This window comes from Accipiter gentilis, chromosome 18 (genome assembly GCF_929443795.1).
Source record: "Accipiter gentilis chromosome 18, bAccGen1.1, whole genome shotgun sequence".
Taxonomy (NCBI): Eukaryota; Metazoa; Chordata; class Aves; order Accipitriformes; family Accipitridae; genus Astur; species Astur gentilis.
In genome coordinates this window covers 22,299,458-22,314,300 of record NC_064897.1, presented here as the reverse complement: position 1 = coordinate 22,314,300, position 14,843 = coordinate 22,299,458, and the positions used below count along the sequence as shown (strand labels likewise).

Here is a 14,843-nt window from a genome sequence, read left to right as displayed (position 1 = left end):
GTTCTGATAAATGCAAAGCTGCTCAGTGCTGAGCTAAGTTTAATTCATGCATTTCTCTAAAATACTTTCTGCCGTTCTGCACAGGAGATCTGTCTTTGTGCTGTTTCTCTCCGATCCCCTTCCTACCTATACACAGGCTCCGGCTTTTTTGTCTCCCCATTCCCTATGCTTTCTCTCCTGCTTGCATCTTGCACTTTCTCAGTACGCTCAGCATCAGAGGAGAGAGACGGCCTTCTCTACAGCTACCGACTCACGTTGATTCTTGGCGCCAGGAGGAATTCCCCCTCGCGTGAATTACCTATTTGTGCCAGCCTGAATCAGATTAAACGGTTCCGATCCGCAGCCAGCGAACGGGTGCAGCCAGGCTGGCCCCCGCCTCGCTGACCTCTGAGTACAGACACCTACCTGTGCCCCTCCGGCTGGCAGTCAGCCGAAAAACGTCCCCTTAACCGTGACCGGCTCCCCCTGACGGGTGACGGAACAGCCCGATCTAGGCTGTTCGGTAGGTGTACTTTATGAGGGTGAACAACTATTTTGTGCACTGGCTGCCGGCGCTGGATTTTCAGAAGAGATAATTATAACACAGAAGTAGACAAAGGCATGACTCTCCACATTGTGCTATGCTTTATTTTGATGAAGAGTGGAAGAAACAGCTTTCTGGAATATGACCACACCGTGCCGGATCAGGGTGCAAAGCCCTGGCGAGCCATGACCACTCCGTGTCCCTCTGCTCGGACGCTGCCAGAGGAAGCCTCTCTCTCTGGATAGCCCTAAGCCTAGCTCTCTGTCTTGTGTGCCAGAGCCTGATTTTAATTCAATACCAGTTTTACCTGCCAGCTTTTCTAATTTTTGGATAAATATCTCGCATGCTATCTATCCCAATGTTCATTTAAACAATAAATTACAGACACTTAAGAGAATTCTCTGAGCTCTGTGCTAAAAATGTTCACTTTTAGCATTACTTCATTTAAAGGTTCTGAACAAAATTAGGTGGCATTTCAGGTTAAAGAACAAAGAAACCTTCATAAAGCTTTACAGACACAAGTGGAATCTTACCAGTGACTTCAAGGTCAAAAGAGCAACTATCAAACTTGTCCTTATAAGATACTTCACAGCGATAGTTCCCTGCATAGTTTTCCTTAGCTTGAATGATATGCATCTCAAATGTGTGAATCTAAAAATAAAACATAATTGTTCATTAATGTAGGGGATACATTTGCACAAAGCAGAAGTGAAAAGATTAGTCTTTCAGGCCTAAACCAGGAACAAGGAATAACTCAGATAAAGGGCTCTGGAAAGAAACTGGAACCCAGAAACGGCAATGGAAAACTTTGATTTCGCCACCACTACTTGTCCTGCGCTGGGAGAGCAGAGAAGCCTGCTTCTGTGCAGGGTCAGAGATCATCACTGAAATCTGCGTGGGGAAGCCTGGGTTAGAATCCACTGCTCTTGAAACTCTACCTGTTGTCTTAAACTGATCTTTAAGCTCTCTTTGGAGCTTTGCCACCGTAAGAAGGAAAAGCAAGGACATACCTTAGTGTGACGCTCAAAGGACTCTTTCAGCTGCAGGTGCTTCCCCGCTTTACTGGCCAGGTCCATCCATTTTCCTTTAAACCACTTAACATTTGGCTTTCGGAGAAGATCTTTGGCTTCTACTTTGGCTATAAATGTAATATTCCCACCTTTTAAAAAGAGAAAAGAATAATGCAGGCATTAAGGAACATGTGGTTAGTCAGTCCCGTCTGTACAAATTTCTTTTATTACTGCTCCTTCCAGTCTCCATGTGCTAGCTCTACCACAACAGTAAGAATCAGATGGAGTCACACAGGCTATGAAAGTACCGCAGTGTTACAGAAACTAATGATTCTGGGTCTGGAAGCCTTCTGCCCATGTCAATGTGGAGCTTGAGACACTGAGAAGCAGGATAAATTAGTTGAGGCAAAACCCCGTGTTGTCATGGGCAAATTGTTCCCAATATCTGAATTTCATTGCTTAAAACAAGCACAGTTGTTCCTAGTCTACCAGGCAGATGTAACACAAATAAACTCCAGTCTGGAAAAGAAAGCCTGGAGCTCTTCATGCATTTCTATCCTGAATTCTTTAAGCTGAGAAGGGAGGGGAAAGAGTCCTCTCTAAACAGTAATTTGGGAATAGTAAAAGTTAGCCCAGTTTTCAGAACACCACTGCCCAGCCCCTGCTGAGTTTCCATCCTAACATTCCCGGGCTCTAGAGGAGAACACCATCAAGTCCTTATATTTATTTTCCAAATAATTCCTCCCCAAATGCTCTTTTTCTACTCAGAAACAGAAAAATAATAGGCATGCATAGAACCAAACCCCCTATCTGACCACGTCTTAGTGTACCCAAGTACATAACAGATGTATTAAGTAGCCTGTCCTGAACTTCTCACCATTGCTGCCACCCTGCTTCGGGTGCAACCTTACCGGAATAGCATGGCTCAGGAGTGCAGGTGGGAAGTGAAATTCCTGACCATCCCCATTTACCGTGCTCTGGTTCACAACACAGAAAGTCCTCACAGTGCTTGAACTGGATTCCTCCGGGGTGAAATTAAAACCAAATATGTGCTCTGAGAGTTTACCACCTGTGCTCCAACTTCTAACAGGTATATAGACCACTGGACTAAACCAGAGCTAGTCCAAAGCAAGTCCCCCAGAATGGTTACAGTGGGGGTGACCCTACCAGCTTCCCCACGGAGCTGCTCCTGTTAGTCTACTTGCTAATTTACACACAACTGTAGGGTACAAAAGTTGACCCGGCAATCTCTAAGGTACGCTGCAGGCCTTTGGGTAGACCTTCCTGACGTAGCAATAACAGCACGGCCAACAGCATCACAGCAACCAGGTCTCTTCTCCAGAAACTATACCTCTTACCCACTGTGCTCAGTAAACTGCTAGATTTTGAGCTTGTCTTGAACTAAACAGTTGGGGTTTGCTCCTCTTCGTACACACCTTTTTGCCCTCAAAGAGTGGAGTTCGCATCCAACTAAAATCCGTGCAAGTACTTGCAGCTGAGAGCAGAAGCCGCGTGTCGCAGGAACTGCACGTCCTTTCTGCCTCAGGCTCTGTGTCTCTGGGAGTCGCTTTTGATTTTGTTTCTAAGCACTTACCGACACTCACTGAACCGCTCTGAGGTTTTTCGATGAATAAAGTGGATCTTTGGGAGTCATCGCGTTTTTCCGTCTCTTCTGGAGCTCCTTCTCCAATAGACCATACTGAGATGCAGAGAGAGAGGGAAATGTCAATCATCTGAGCGTGGTTTTTCTCCCTCCAAAGTACACTTACCTGAACTTACTAAACTCTCTAACCCTATTACCTCTCTCTTCAGATGTCCTGAAAGATATGTAAGTTTTTGTTCACACTGACATCCATTGCTTGGCTGTCACATTGTGTACAGTTCCTGCAAGAACGCTACCTCTGGTGACAGAAAATGAAACTATCAGGGAGGAAGAGAGAGGAACCTGATCAGCCAAGACGGGTACTGAGCAACTCAAATGGCATCAGCATTCAACCATGAGTGCTTTACAGAGGCAAGGCACAAAGGTCAGCTCTTTGTTTTTCAGAAGAGATGGAGGTTCTGAAAACACAAACAGCTATAAGCACAAACAAAACACGTATGATGCATCGTTTCAGTGGGTCTCTCTCAAGCCCAAACTCAGTCAATTGTACAAGCTAGTTTTTCCTCCTTGTCCACAAAATAGGGCAGGGATGAAGCTTACTTTTGAACTTTGATCTCTTCTACCATGATAGAAGCAGAGGGCTTGGGGATCAGTCAGTACCATGTCCTGCCATGGGCTTTGGATGATATTTTGCAGAAAAATAGTTTGTCAGATGGAAACGATTGTGTCATATGTTCAGACACAGTGCCTTCTCTTCTGGAAATTAGGGTTTTGGAACTGAAAAGGAGCAACGGTACTGAGAGAAGCAGCAAGTGAGTGGTCTCCCCAGGGCAGAGAACTGTACCAGCACAGCTCTGCGTTTCTGGCCCTTCTGCTCATCCAAACAGCCCTGGCTTTGGGCTACACAGTTACATCTCAGGCAAATACACGCAAAACCATGGTCAAAGCTGATTCCTAACAGAAAAGGGAGGGAGAGCAAGGCAGTGAACATCTGTCCGTTACTTGCTCCCTTTCTGCAGAGAGGCAAAACGTGTCTCATATTCCAAGTGAGAACTTGTGGAGTCCAAATGCCACATCTCCTTTTTTTGAGGAGTTATCGCTAGTGCACAGGGGAAACGGAGTAAAGCCAGTGCTGCTGTGGTAGTACCGAAGAGCAGAGCAAATGTGGAAACGTACAGCTATAATTAACAAAGCCATCTGTCTCTCAAATCAGAGCTGCAGCTCCCTTGTTCCCCTTGAACTTTCCGTTGTTTCAGAAGCAAAGGTAGCTTGTTATAGTTTATCCAATACTCTTTTGGTTTTGGTTTCATAACTAGCATAAATGAGGAAGCAGTCACACAACTCTTCTCACTTAGTCAAACCCTGGTCTTGAAATTAAAAGTTCCTTTCCCTGCTCAGTATTTTCTGTAGAAACGCATTTGCCACAAGTCAGAATTGTCTTCCTACTATGTAGACATTACTGCTACGGTAACCTTTTTTAACTCATGAAAATTTCCATCACTCAAGGATGCACTACAACTCATGACAGCCATGGGAAAATGCAACCAAACTGTTTTTATTATCCTAAAGCCTAATAGGAATTTTAAAAAGGTATAGAAATACTATGTAGCTTTGCTATAAAATCTTTGCCTTTCAGTCTTTCAGTGAATTATGGGTGGTGTGCCTAACACCTCTGTATATTTCTGCTTGTACAATATTTCTTACATATATATACTCACACGTATATACACATATATGACAACATATACATAGATGAACACAAATATATATAGATACAGATCTATATATACTCTCTCTATCATCTAGACGTTTAGATTATGCCAGTATAACGTGCTAGTATATGGAAACAATGTAAGAACAAGTGATGGTTACTGGTGTGAACAGAATGATGTGACAGTGCTCGGTACGGGACCTGGTCACGTGCAGTAACAAACCTAAGACGCCACAGGGTGAAATGAAAAAAGGATATTAATAAATGGAAGAAGCTTACATAGAGTCATTAATTCGGTACCACATAAAGTAACACCTAAATATTATGGTCACCTTTAGCTATTAACGTTTTCCTATTTATTAAACAAACTGAACAAAACGTGGGCTGGACGCTGGCTCGGGGGGCTGGCATAGGCAGCTATGCCAGGTCAATAACCATGGTTGAAGTACCTGCTGCTCATTTTGTTCCAGAGGCTGCAAATCCTGAAACCACAAAAGTGGGTGTAGTATGCGTTACCTGCCAGGGTAGGAAGAAAGAGGTTATGACTTTGCTAAGTTTTCCCCACCGTCCTTTGAGCTGTGAGAAGAAGCCATTCTCCTACAATCTCCTGGGGCTTGTGCGTGGCGTTCAGGTAAGCCACTGTCACCCTGTAGGCTGAGGAGGAAGGGAATAGCTGCGTATCTATCTATATAGAAATGGATATAGATAGATAGGTATGTATGTATGTGTAAAATACTGGTACATGTCCTGTCTTGTGCAGCAGAGCCTTCTCTCACTCCTGGTTCAGCTGCTAGAAGTCAGTTTGCTCCGATACTTTAAAGTACTTCAACAGTTACAGTTTGATACTGTATAAACAATGAAAATAAATATTATAGCTAAGAAATCAAGTATTGATAATAACTGTATTATGTAAATTTTGGAGTGTTTCATCATGTTTTATAGGAGGTCTCACCTGAATCTTTTCTTTCCGCTGGCTTAGACATCCCATCTGAAAGGGAAGAGCAATTTAGATGACACCAGCTCAGAGATCACAGCTTCACTGACCTCAGATCATTGGGATTTTAAGAACACTGATTCTTCATGCAAGCAGATTAGACTAGATATTTAGGACCATACCCATGAGGACCTACTGGAATACCAGAAAAAGGAAGTGAACAGCTGAGAAAAAAACCTCAGAAATGTTTCCCCCTATTCTCTAGAAAATCTAAATTAGTTTAGTTGAATTCCCATTCAAGAATTCCCTTTTTCGTAGTTCATATTTAGAAGGGTTCCATGAAGCTGATGTTTTCTTCATGATTTGCGTAGTTCCAGATAAGAGATGAATTTATGTTGTTCAATATTTATCTGAGGGGACAGTACTTTGAATTATTAAATAGTCTGTTTATTTATCTAGGTTGAGCAGAAAAATGATAAATAGTTAAAGAAGTTAAATTTTAGGGTTTTGTGATTCACAATGTCATTTATATATTTAGCTTTTACCAGTGAGATCCTGTAGTACTGTAAATAAATGTACTGCTACTGACTTTACAGATAGCATTCAGCCCAAAGTTAGTAATGCAAATTCTTTGGGGAGAAATCAAGACAATGCGATCATTTAGGACAACGAAGATAATCAGGAGCATGTTTTTCGTTTGACACACTGCAAAGCATTTTCTTGCGTTCAATATCTCTGTTTCATTCACAGTTGATTTTTAAAAAACATATTAAGCAAGCAATGGAGAAATTTTGCCCATGTCACATCTATCATGATGGACCCCAGCGCTGTTGCTTTTCTTTTACTGCCAACAACCAAAGGCGTTTTATCTGCCAGCTTGGCAGCAATGGCTTGGAGCAGTACATTCAAACTACCTCGTAGGTCATATGGCCTAACGTGAGGTGGTAGACAATTATGTGGATAAATCTGGTTTGAAGTCATAAGTGTCTGTTTCAGTTGTAATTCTGGAATTTGCTCTCAAGGCTAACCTTAAAAATGCACCCCATGTTTGTTGACAGGAAAAAATAAGGGGAGTTGCTTTCAGAGCTGCTAAGTGATATTTTACCTTCCAATGCCAGAAGTTCTATCAAAGACCTCAAGACAGGACTGGAAAGGAACTTATCTGGTATGAGGGTCTCATACTTCTGAACAGAGATTAATTTAATGTAGGGCACTTCCAAAAACCTTTTCTCTAATTAGTATGTTTTGAGTTCAGTCCAATGGTTTGGAGTCTTTCTTCATTAATAGTCAAAAGAAAAATACATACATACATACACACACAAAGTACTATCACAGTCCTAACCTGCTGGTGGAGTACTAACTGAAGTGTCATCTTCATCTGTGAAAAGAAATACAAATAAAAAAGTACATAAACTGAAAGCACAGACGATCATCTGCTTTAAAACAAATATGTGAAAATGTAAAACCTGCAAAAGAGAGGGAAAGAAATCGTAATAGTCAGGAGCATTCACAATGGAAACTTCAAACTGATGAAGAAAGCTTTGCGTAATTCAGTAGCTGAAATGGTAAACCTTAATCTTTCAAGCAAGTAAAAGAAAAATGAGATGTGGACTGTGATCTATTATTAAATCATGAGTTTATATGAAAGCTGCTGAGTGGTTCTGTTTGTTAGAGATGTAATCCACAGTAAATACAAAAAAGACACAATGAAATCAAGGTCAATCACATATCTGACCTGAGGAAGATGCCATTTCTCTGATGTCCATGTCTGCAATTAAAATGTGCACCATATACGCATTGAGCATCGTTAAATCAAGATATGCAACACTTAAAAATAGTCCCCTGTATTTACACTTTGTAATTTCTGTATCAGAATGTTAATTTAAAATGTAGGGTATAAACAACTAATTTTTTTCCCCATATTACAGGAGAATAATTTTAAATAAGGACAGAACTATTATCATCACACTGGATTTTCCTTTTAATTACACTAAAAGTTGACCATCATCAGGTATTAGATCACTACAAGAGATTGTTACCCAGGTTTTTTAAAATGTTTAATCTCATAGAATACATTGAGGTATATATTTAAATAAATCAAAGGCCTGGAAAAAACATGAAACTTAAGTTAAAGCTGAAATACTGTAATCATGATTATTAGAAAAACAGAATAAGGTAAAGACTATCTTTACAAGAGTCTCCTACATCTCTTTGAAATTTAGATGTTGACTAGAAACCTTAGAGATATCACTTTCTGGTAAAAATATACAAAAAAGTCTTAGTGTCTTAAAGCCTAATGGTAAAAAAAAAAAAAAAAAATAAATTAAAATTACCAATGTAGCATTTGAAAGGCTAGAATAAACTAGATGTATTGAGGATTTAATACATATGTAATGTGAAGATAACATGTCTTTCATACGGTATCAGGAAATCTAGAGAACATTTCAAAGTGGAAGAAGACAGTTGAACAATTAGCCCACATTTTTAAAGAGGTTTTTTCTTTTTTTTAGATTTTAAACTTGGGTTTCCAGAATAAAATTTTAATTCTGCGGTTACTGTTTGATTTTGACCTTAAGGTTATAATTTGTCTGTATTTTCTCAAGGACAAAAGTGATAACTATGACAAAACCACGTATAAAATATAGTTGCATTTTTGTAAATATTGGTCATACTAATTTTTTGTGCTTGCTTAACCACTGAAGGCTAATTGAAAGTCTGTTAATAGAATATAACTACTTAGCCATAACATTTTACTCATTCCTTTTTAATGATTCATCAAACTTCTTTTTAAAAATCCCTTGGGAGGAGGATGTCAGTTGTAAGAAGGAGGCCTACACATGAAGGATTAATGTGTTATCTTGCAAAAATGTTTTCTTCATTGTGGTTGATGATGACTTGAAGAGGTACAGAATACACTCTCTGCCCAGAAAAAAATAATTAAGCTCAATCAGCACAAAATATTTGATGTGATACAGCCTACATGATGATGTATGATAATCACATCATTAAAGGACTACTCTATTTGACTTCTATTTTCTTTAAACATTTGAAAAACTAAACCAACAGCAAGTTGTTATTAGTTTTGTGGAGGGATTGCCGGGGTTTCTCCAGGGTAATCTATCATTTTTCAAACAAAATGTTAACATCAAACACAAGCAAATCAAAACAAAACAAACATTTCAGAAGTGTCAAAATGAAAGCACAATTGAATAGGCTGTAAATGGAAAGAGTATGAAAACAATACATGCCAGTAGGATTGTTCTGACAAATGGGTAATTATCAATCCATGACTCCTTATATCTCAGGCTTCTAGGATGAAGTGAACTGACTATTGAATAAACATGAAAAATGGTTCAACAGCTATAACCAATTTGCTTTCTGTGATGAACAATCGTTTATGTTGGCAATAAATTCTATTTAGAGATAACAAATATCGCAAAAATACCAGACCTGGAGGTAGAACTATGATCATTAGTTCACTATCCTTAACTTCTGCAAGTAAACTTTTAATGGAATATATTTAGCAATCTGTTGCATAAGAGCTAGGTATGAAGAAGTCACTTCATTCATTTGACAGTAGGTCAGTAGGATGTATTACTCTATAGAGATTTTGTTCTTTGGCTTCTATTCATCTATGGCACATTTTCATTAACAAATAGGATATTTACATTTATTTCCTTGTATCTAAACAATCACATTAACTGAGGACCAGGCCTCTTGGAGTTCCATCAGGAGTAGAGCCTTGTAAGAGGAAGGAACAATCCATACCTCAGAAGTAGGTAATGTAAAACTTTTTTATACTCACTGTTACTGTAACTTCAATATCAAAATTTCTGATTGCTGACCCAGCAAGAGTCTAGAAAACTCTGTCATAATGTAAGTGGTAACTACTGATTTATACATGAACTGCTGATATCAAGACTTTTAGACCTCCTACTTTCCCTTGATTTGAAATCTACCACACAAAAGTGGAAGCTGCTATTCTACCATCAGTCACATTGTTGATAAACTTAATGTTTTGCAGAAGTGGCAAAATCATATTACGCCGTTATTTTACTTTCTTTTTTTTTTTAGCTGTTGAAAAGAAGACTTGAAAGCCACGTGTCAGCGTCAAAACCCTGGCACAGAACCGAACGGGGGAATTTTGGAATTGACTCCATTCCATTGGAGAGCATCTTAAACTTGATTTAATCAGCTGACAGAGCCGGTAAAGTAATTAATCTTTCTTTGTTGTTATTCCCTGCTCTCGCTCACTGACGCCCACGGGAGCTGGCATGAGAGATCTGGCAGGCGTACGTAGGCAGCGTGGGGAACGGGGGAGCGACGCTGGTTTGCAGGGACTTCAGAGAACCTTAACATTTCCCTGCGCTGCTGCACACCGGAGCAAGCGTTGGGGGCTAAGGCAGGAGACAGACCAACACCACAAAGAGTCAACCTTTGTCTTCGTGGTACATAAATAAGTACGGAGTAACTCAACCCACTGGCTGAATCGTTTTGGTTTGTGCTGAAATTACTGAGCGCAGTTGAACCTGTCTGAGACTGAGTTTAACATTTAGTTGCCTTCAATTACCCATCTGATTTTCAAAGAGAATTCAGCAGTCCCATCGAGGGGACTTGGCAATTTGGAAATGCTAAATGAAGTACATACACACAGTAATGGAAGTTTTAGTAGAGAGATGAATGGATAAGTGAAACCTGGAAAAATACAAGGATGAACCATATGAACGTTTTAGTAGATGGTTGGATGGAACCTAGAGAAATAGGTATCAGTAAAACATGCGGAAATTTTAGTAGCTCTCTGAATGGCTGGATTTGACCTAAAAAAGGAATGAGCAAATTGATATTAAAATTCAATTATTATTCCAGCAAGTGGGAACACAATTATAACAATATTCAATCTGTAAGATAATGCTAAAATTAAAAACAAAGGCAGAAGAATTTAAATTGAATGAGTATGGGATAACATGGTAAATTTGGTGAGATTTCTGCTGAGTCACTTTTTTCTCTGAAAATAAAATGGATGATCATATATATCCTGATTTTTTTACAACTTTATTTCAGATATTTTTGAAACTCAAAATGCTATAAAAGATTATTCTGTGCAAGAAAAAATTATTTTTACTGCTCTGAGCTACTAATTTACAGCAAAATAACCACAGAAAACAAAGAATTTATCACACTGTCTGCCATTTCTTAACTTGACGGTGAACATAAAGCAACATAAATATGTAATTTCACACAGACAGTAACTACTAAAGAGAAATAGAACAGCAAAACAGACACACAGATAGGTACACTTCATCTTCCTAACTTCTGCTGTTAACTTTGGCTTCGAAATGAGGTGAAAATTACGGACTACGTGGTTTATGTGGCCTACCAAGCTTTCTTTCCTAGAGGCCAGGTTGCAGCACAGCATGACTGTGCTGCAGAGAGGGGCTGTCCCAGGTTCCTGCGGTGTGCTATTCCTTAGAAATTTTCAGCAAAGAGGTCACAACTGCTAACACACAGGTATAGTAAAATTGCTGTGGAATTCAGATACGAAATCTTTCCCACCTCGTTCCCATTCAGGGAACTGCCCAAATCTGTTACTTCAGAAGCTACACAGAAACATTTTTATAAATAGCTTCTACAAAATCTAACTTCTAGCTAGTTCTGTCCCTGTTTCCTTGTTGAACAACTCATTTGCTAGTGTACATGATTTTGGACAGATTGGAAAAATGGAGCCTTTTTCCATTCTGTGAATTATATTCACCATTACAAAGATTTTCTTCTGGCAGACAGACATGAAGGAATGACTCTAAGAAAAGACACTTTCTCTTACTTCATTGTGCTCTGCAACAAAACAGGAGCTGATAGGAACAATTGCACTATACCTAATTTAAAAAAAACTACTACTGAGTGTCTGGTAATGGCATCTACATTGCTTTGCAGAGCTGACAGTTTCACTGGAGCATGGCAGAAAGTCGTTCTTTCTACATATTGGTATTCAGCCTTTCACTGGAATTCTTATTGACGTAGCTGCTGCCACCATGGACTGAAACTGGAAACACTTCCCATGCTAGGATCTCAAACAATTTTTTTTGGTAGCAAAATCATGCTAGATGGGGTAAGCACCAAGAAAGCTTTTCTCCCCTTAGGAAATACCTGTGTTCTTCACTAAATTCAAAACAGAAACACAGTAATGTATAAAAAGATAATAGAAGTATTTGATAAGATACCTACCATGTTTTCTTTTTTATTCAGTAAAATGTAGACTTGTAAGCAGTGGGGAAAACACCGTTCATGTTCAGTTCGGGAACAAACATTTCTCTCATATCAAAATTAAAGCAAGCAGAACTAACTGCTGCAATAGCTTGAGGTAAGACCTTCATCTTTTTTCCTATCATTAGGCATGCAAATTATTCTTGAATTGTGTTTCCACTACCAAGATGACAGATTTGATTACTCACACGAAATTTTGTATGTCAAAATAATTGCTCAATGCAAAGATAGCTGGCAAAACAACATGCACTGAATCCTGGTTCAGCATTTTTATTTTCAAAAAGGTACTTGAGTCACACACTCTCAGTGTTTATATTTTGACTTTGCTGAGAAAAATAGCCATGCATGCCTTTGCCAAATAAATCTGCAAATATCAAGTATGCATCCAGTCTGTCTAAAAGGCAAGATTTTTGTCTGGAAGAGACCAAAAACCGGAATACATTTTCAACCAAGCCATTTCTTGATTTGCCATGAAAAAGCATAACCGTGCCAAATGAAAAGCAAGCATTGCATCAGTTGTAAGTATATTTTTGTCTGGTTTAGCCTTTTATCTGAATGAAGAAAAAAAAAAAAAAAGATTATTCATTTCAAAATTAGCTGATGAGCTGTTTGAATTCTACTTTGGCAGGGAGTACAAAAAGGAGTGGAATTTGGCCCAGTTGCCTCAAAATGTATCTTTGTAACCGGAAGAGTTGCCAACAGAGCTGGAGCCTAAACTCAGCACCACAAAAATGTATATTAAAAATGGAGCTGATTTTTACATGCATTGCTAGTGGAACAGTTATGTGTTTGTTCACAGCAGTCCTCAAAGACATTTTTCAGAACTTCTAACGAGCTCCGCTGCTGGGCTCCCAATGAGGACAGAAAGGCGAATGTGTGATTTCTTTTTTCAGATGAAAAAATCTATTGCACTTTGCTGAAAGGTAAAACATGCAATATCAAGTTTCTGTGGTAGAATAGAAACAGCTTAGAATGACAGTAGGAGATTGTCTGCTTTATTTAAAAGCTACCAATGTGCATAGTATCTGAGTTTTAGCAAGCTTGGTCAGTGTCAGCATCCAGGTTCACTTAAACATGGCTTTCTGCTCATGCAAATCACTTGAAATTTGATCTATTAATTACACAGTCTATATAAATACAGTTGCTAAAGTGTCAGTCTTGTTTGCAGAATTTTTGAAGATACTCATAAGTATCATAATTTCCTTGTGCTGGATAAGTCATGCAGAAAAAGGGTCCAGGAAGCTCCACATCACACTTCTGAAATTTGGCACCAAAATTGTGAATTAAAGCTCAAGCAATCCAGCAACAGAACAGCATTTAGGAATATTCTCTTTACTGCCCATTTTTTAAATACGATTTTGGACTCACCTTTACCCTTTCCAGTTTCACCCTCCTGAGGTGTTTTTTGTTCTGTGTAGGAAGTACAAGTATATTTTTGAGAGGATCTTAAAGTAAAAAGAAAAACTTACACAGCATTAAAAAATACATCAGTATTCTAGGTTCTGCTAATATTGAAAACCCAAAATTAAAGATTTATTGATATACATTTATATGTAATATAAAGTTGTAATTCCATAAAGCATTTTACAACTCTGTGCATATCAATGCATTTTCTATTTTTTGAATGAGTCATATAAGATTGATGTTCCTATATGCAGTGGAAGAAAAATACTGGGGTTTTTAGAAGTAGCAATTGTTAGTATTTGTTCTTGGGCTTATTTACAAAAGCCTTTGAAATTAGTTACATATCATTATTTGATATGGATAATTTGAATGGAACTGGATCAGACATGAGATACTGCCAAATATTAATGGTATGCAGAGCTCCATCACCCTAATCAGTTTATCCTTAAGACAAAGTAGGTGACAGAGAGAGTGAATTGAGGGTGTTCTTAATTCTTTATCATCTTTATCATTATCATCATAATGTTTCCTAGGCTACTTGTTTTCAGTTTTCTTGATCAGAAGAGTTGTCAGCTTGTCCTCTACTCCAAGCAAGTGAATGTGAATTATCTTTGACCTCATATGTATGAGAAAACTTGGACTGTATTTTCAACAAAATAAAAATTTCTACACTTTCTCTATTTCAGGATTTGATAGGATTCCTATTCTCTTTGATTTCCTATCTCATTCAATTTGCATGCAAGGCCATTTAGAGACTTGTCAAGTCATATGAATTGTGCTGTCTTCAAGGTCAAAACATTCGGTATTCTACTGCCTTTGAACAATAACTTTCTGTGGCAAACTTACCTGTCACCTGCCTGATAGAATATGGGTTTGGATCAAGGTCAATGGACTAACATTGTCAAGACGGAGCTAAGATAACTTTTGTGCCATGGAGGAAACATCTGCAAGAGCCAGCTGATATTATGATTATCCTGATTTCTTGTTCACATGTGCATAGCCACGGTAACTACAAAAGTAAAATTTGAAATGTGGAAGAGAAGTCCATATTCTGGAAGCGTGACAGACTCCCAGATGCTTCTGTCTGGATTCCCTAAATTTCCAAGCTCCAGTTGTCGGGTTGTCCATCTTGGCCAGATGGTTAAACCTGTTCCTTTTTAATGGGAATTTTGCTACAGTAACATTTCCTTTCCCCTAGGAACTGGAATTAGGAGAATTCCTGTTCTTGGCAGGTGGTAACATATCTAAATTCCATTTGAAAACCTCATCAGGGCTTGGTATACCAACCTGGTGGCTTGACATTGACATTGAGATCTAGAAGGAGCTTTTACAATGGCTTCCCAAAAATTTCCTGGTGTAGTTCAAGGTGCTGATTACATCCAATAAAATATTTATAT

The 14,843-nt window shown here is 38.7% G+C and overlaps 1 protein-coding gene across 1 annotated transcript in view; it reads right to left on the bottom strand.

The window, feature by feature from the left end:
• The window catches only part of MYBPC1 (myosin binding protein C1), a 79,996-nt gene that overhangs the window by 42,930 nt on the left and 22,223 nt on the right, over nucleotides 1-14,843 (bottom strand). The window contains exons 3-9 of the mRNA XM_049822256.1: nucleotides 13,411-13,452; nucleotides 7,517-7,549; nucleotides 7,124-7,159; nucleotides 5,800-5,835; nucleotides 3,128-3,232; nucleotides 1,534-1,682; nucleotides 1,057-1,174 (exon numbers count right to left, since the gene is read on the bottom strand). Of these exons, the coding sequence (XP_049678213.1) occupies nucleotides 1,057-1,174; nucleotides 1,534-1,682; nucleotides 3,128-3,232; nucleotides 5,800-5,835; nucleotides 7,124-7,159; nucleotides 7,517-7,549; nucleotides 13,411-13,452 (519 nt within the window). The remainder of the gene's footprint in view (nucleotides 1-1,056; nucleotides 1,175-1,533; nucleotides 1,683-3,127; nucleotides 3,233-5,799; nucleotides 5,836-7,123; nucleotides 7,160-7,516; nucleotides 7,550-13,410; nucleotides 13,453-14,843) is intronic.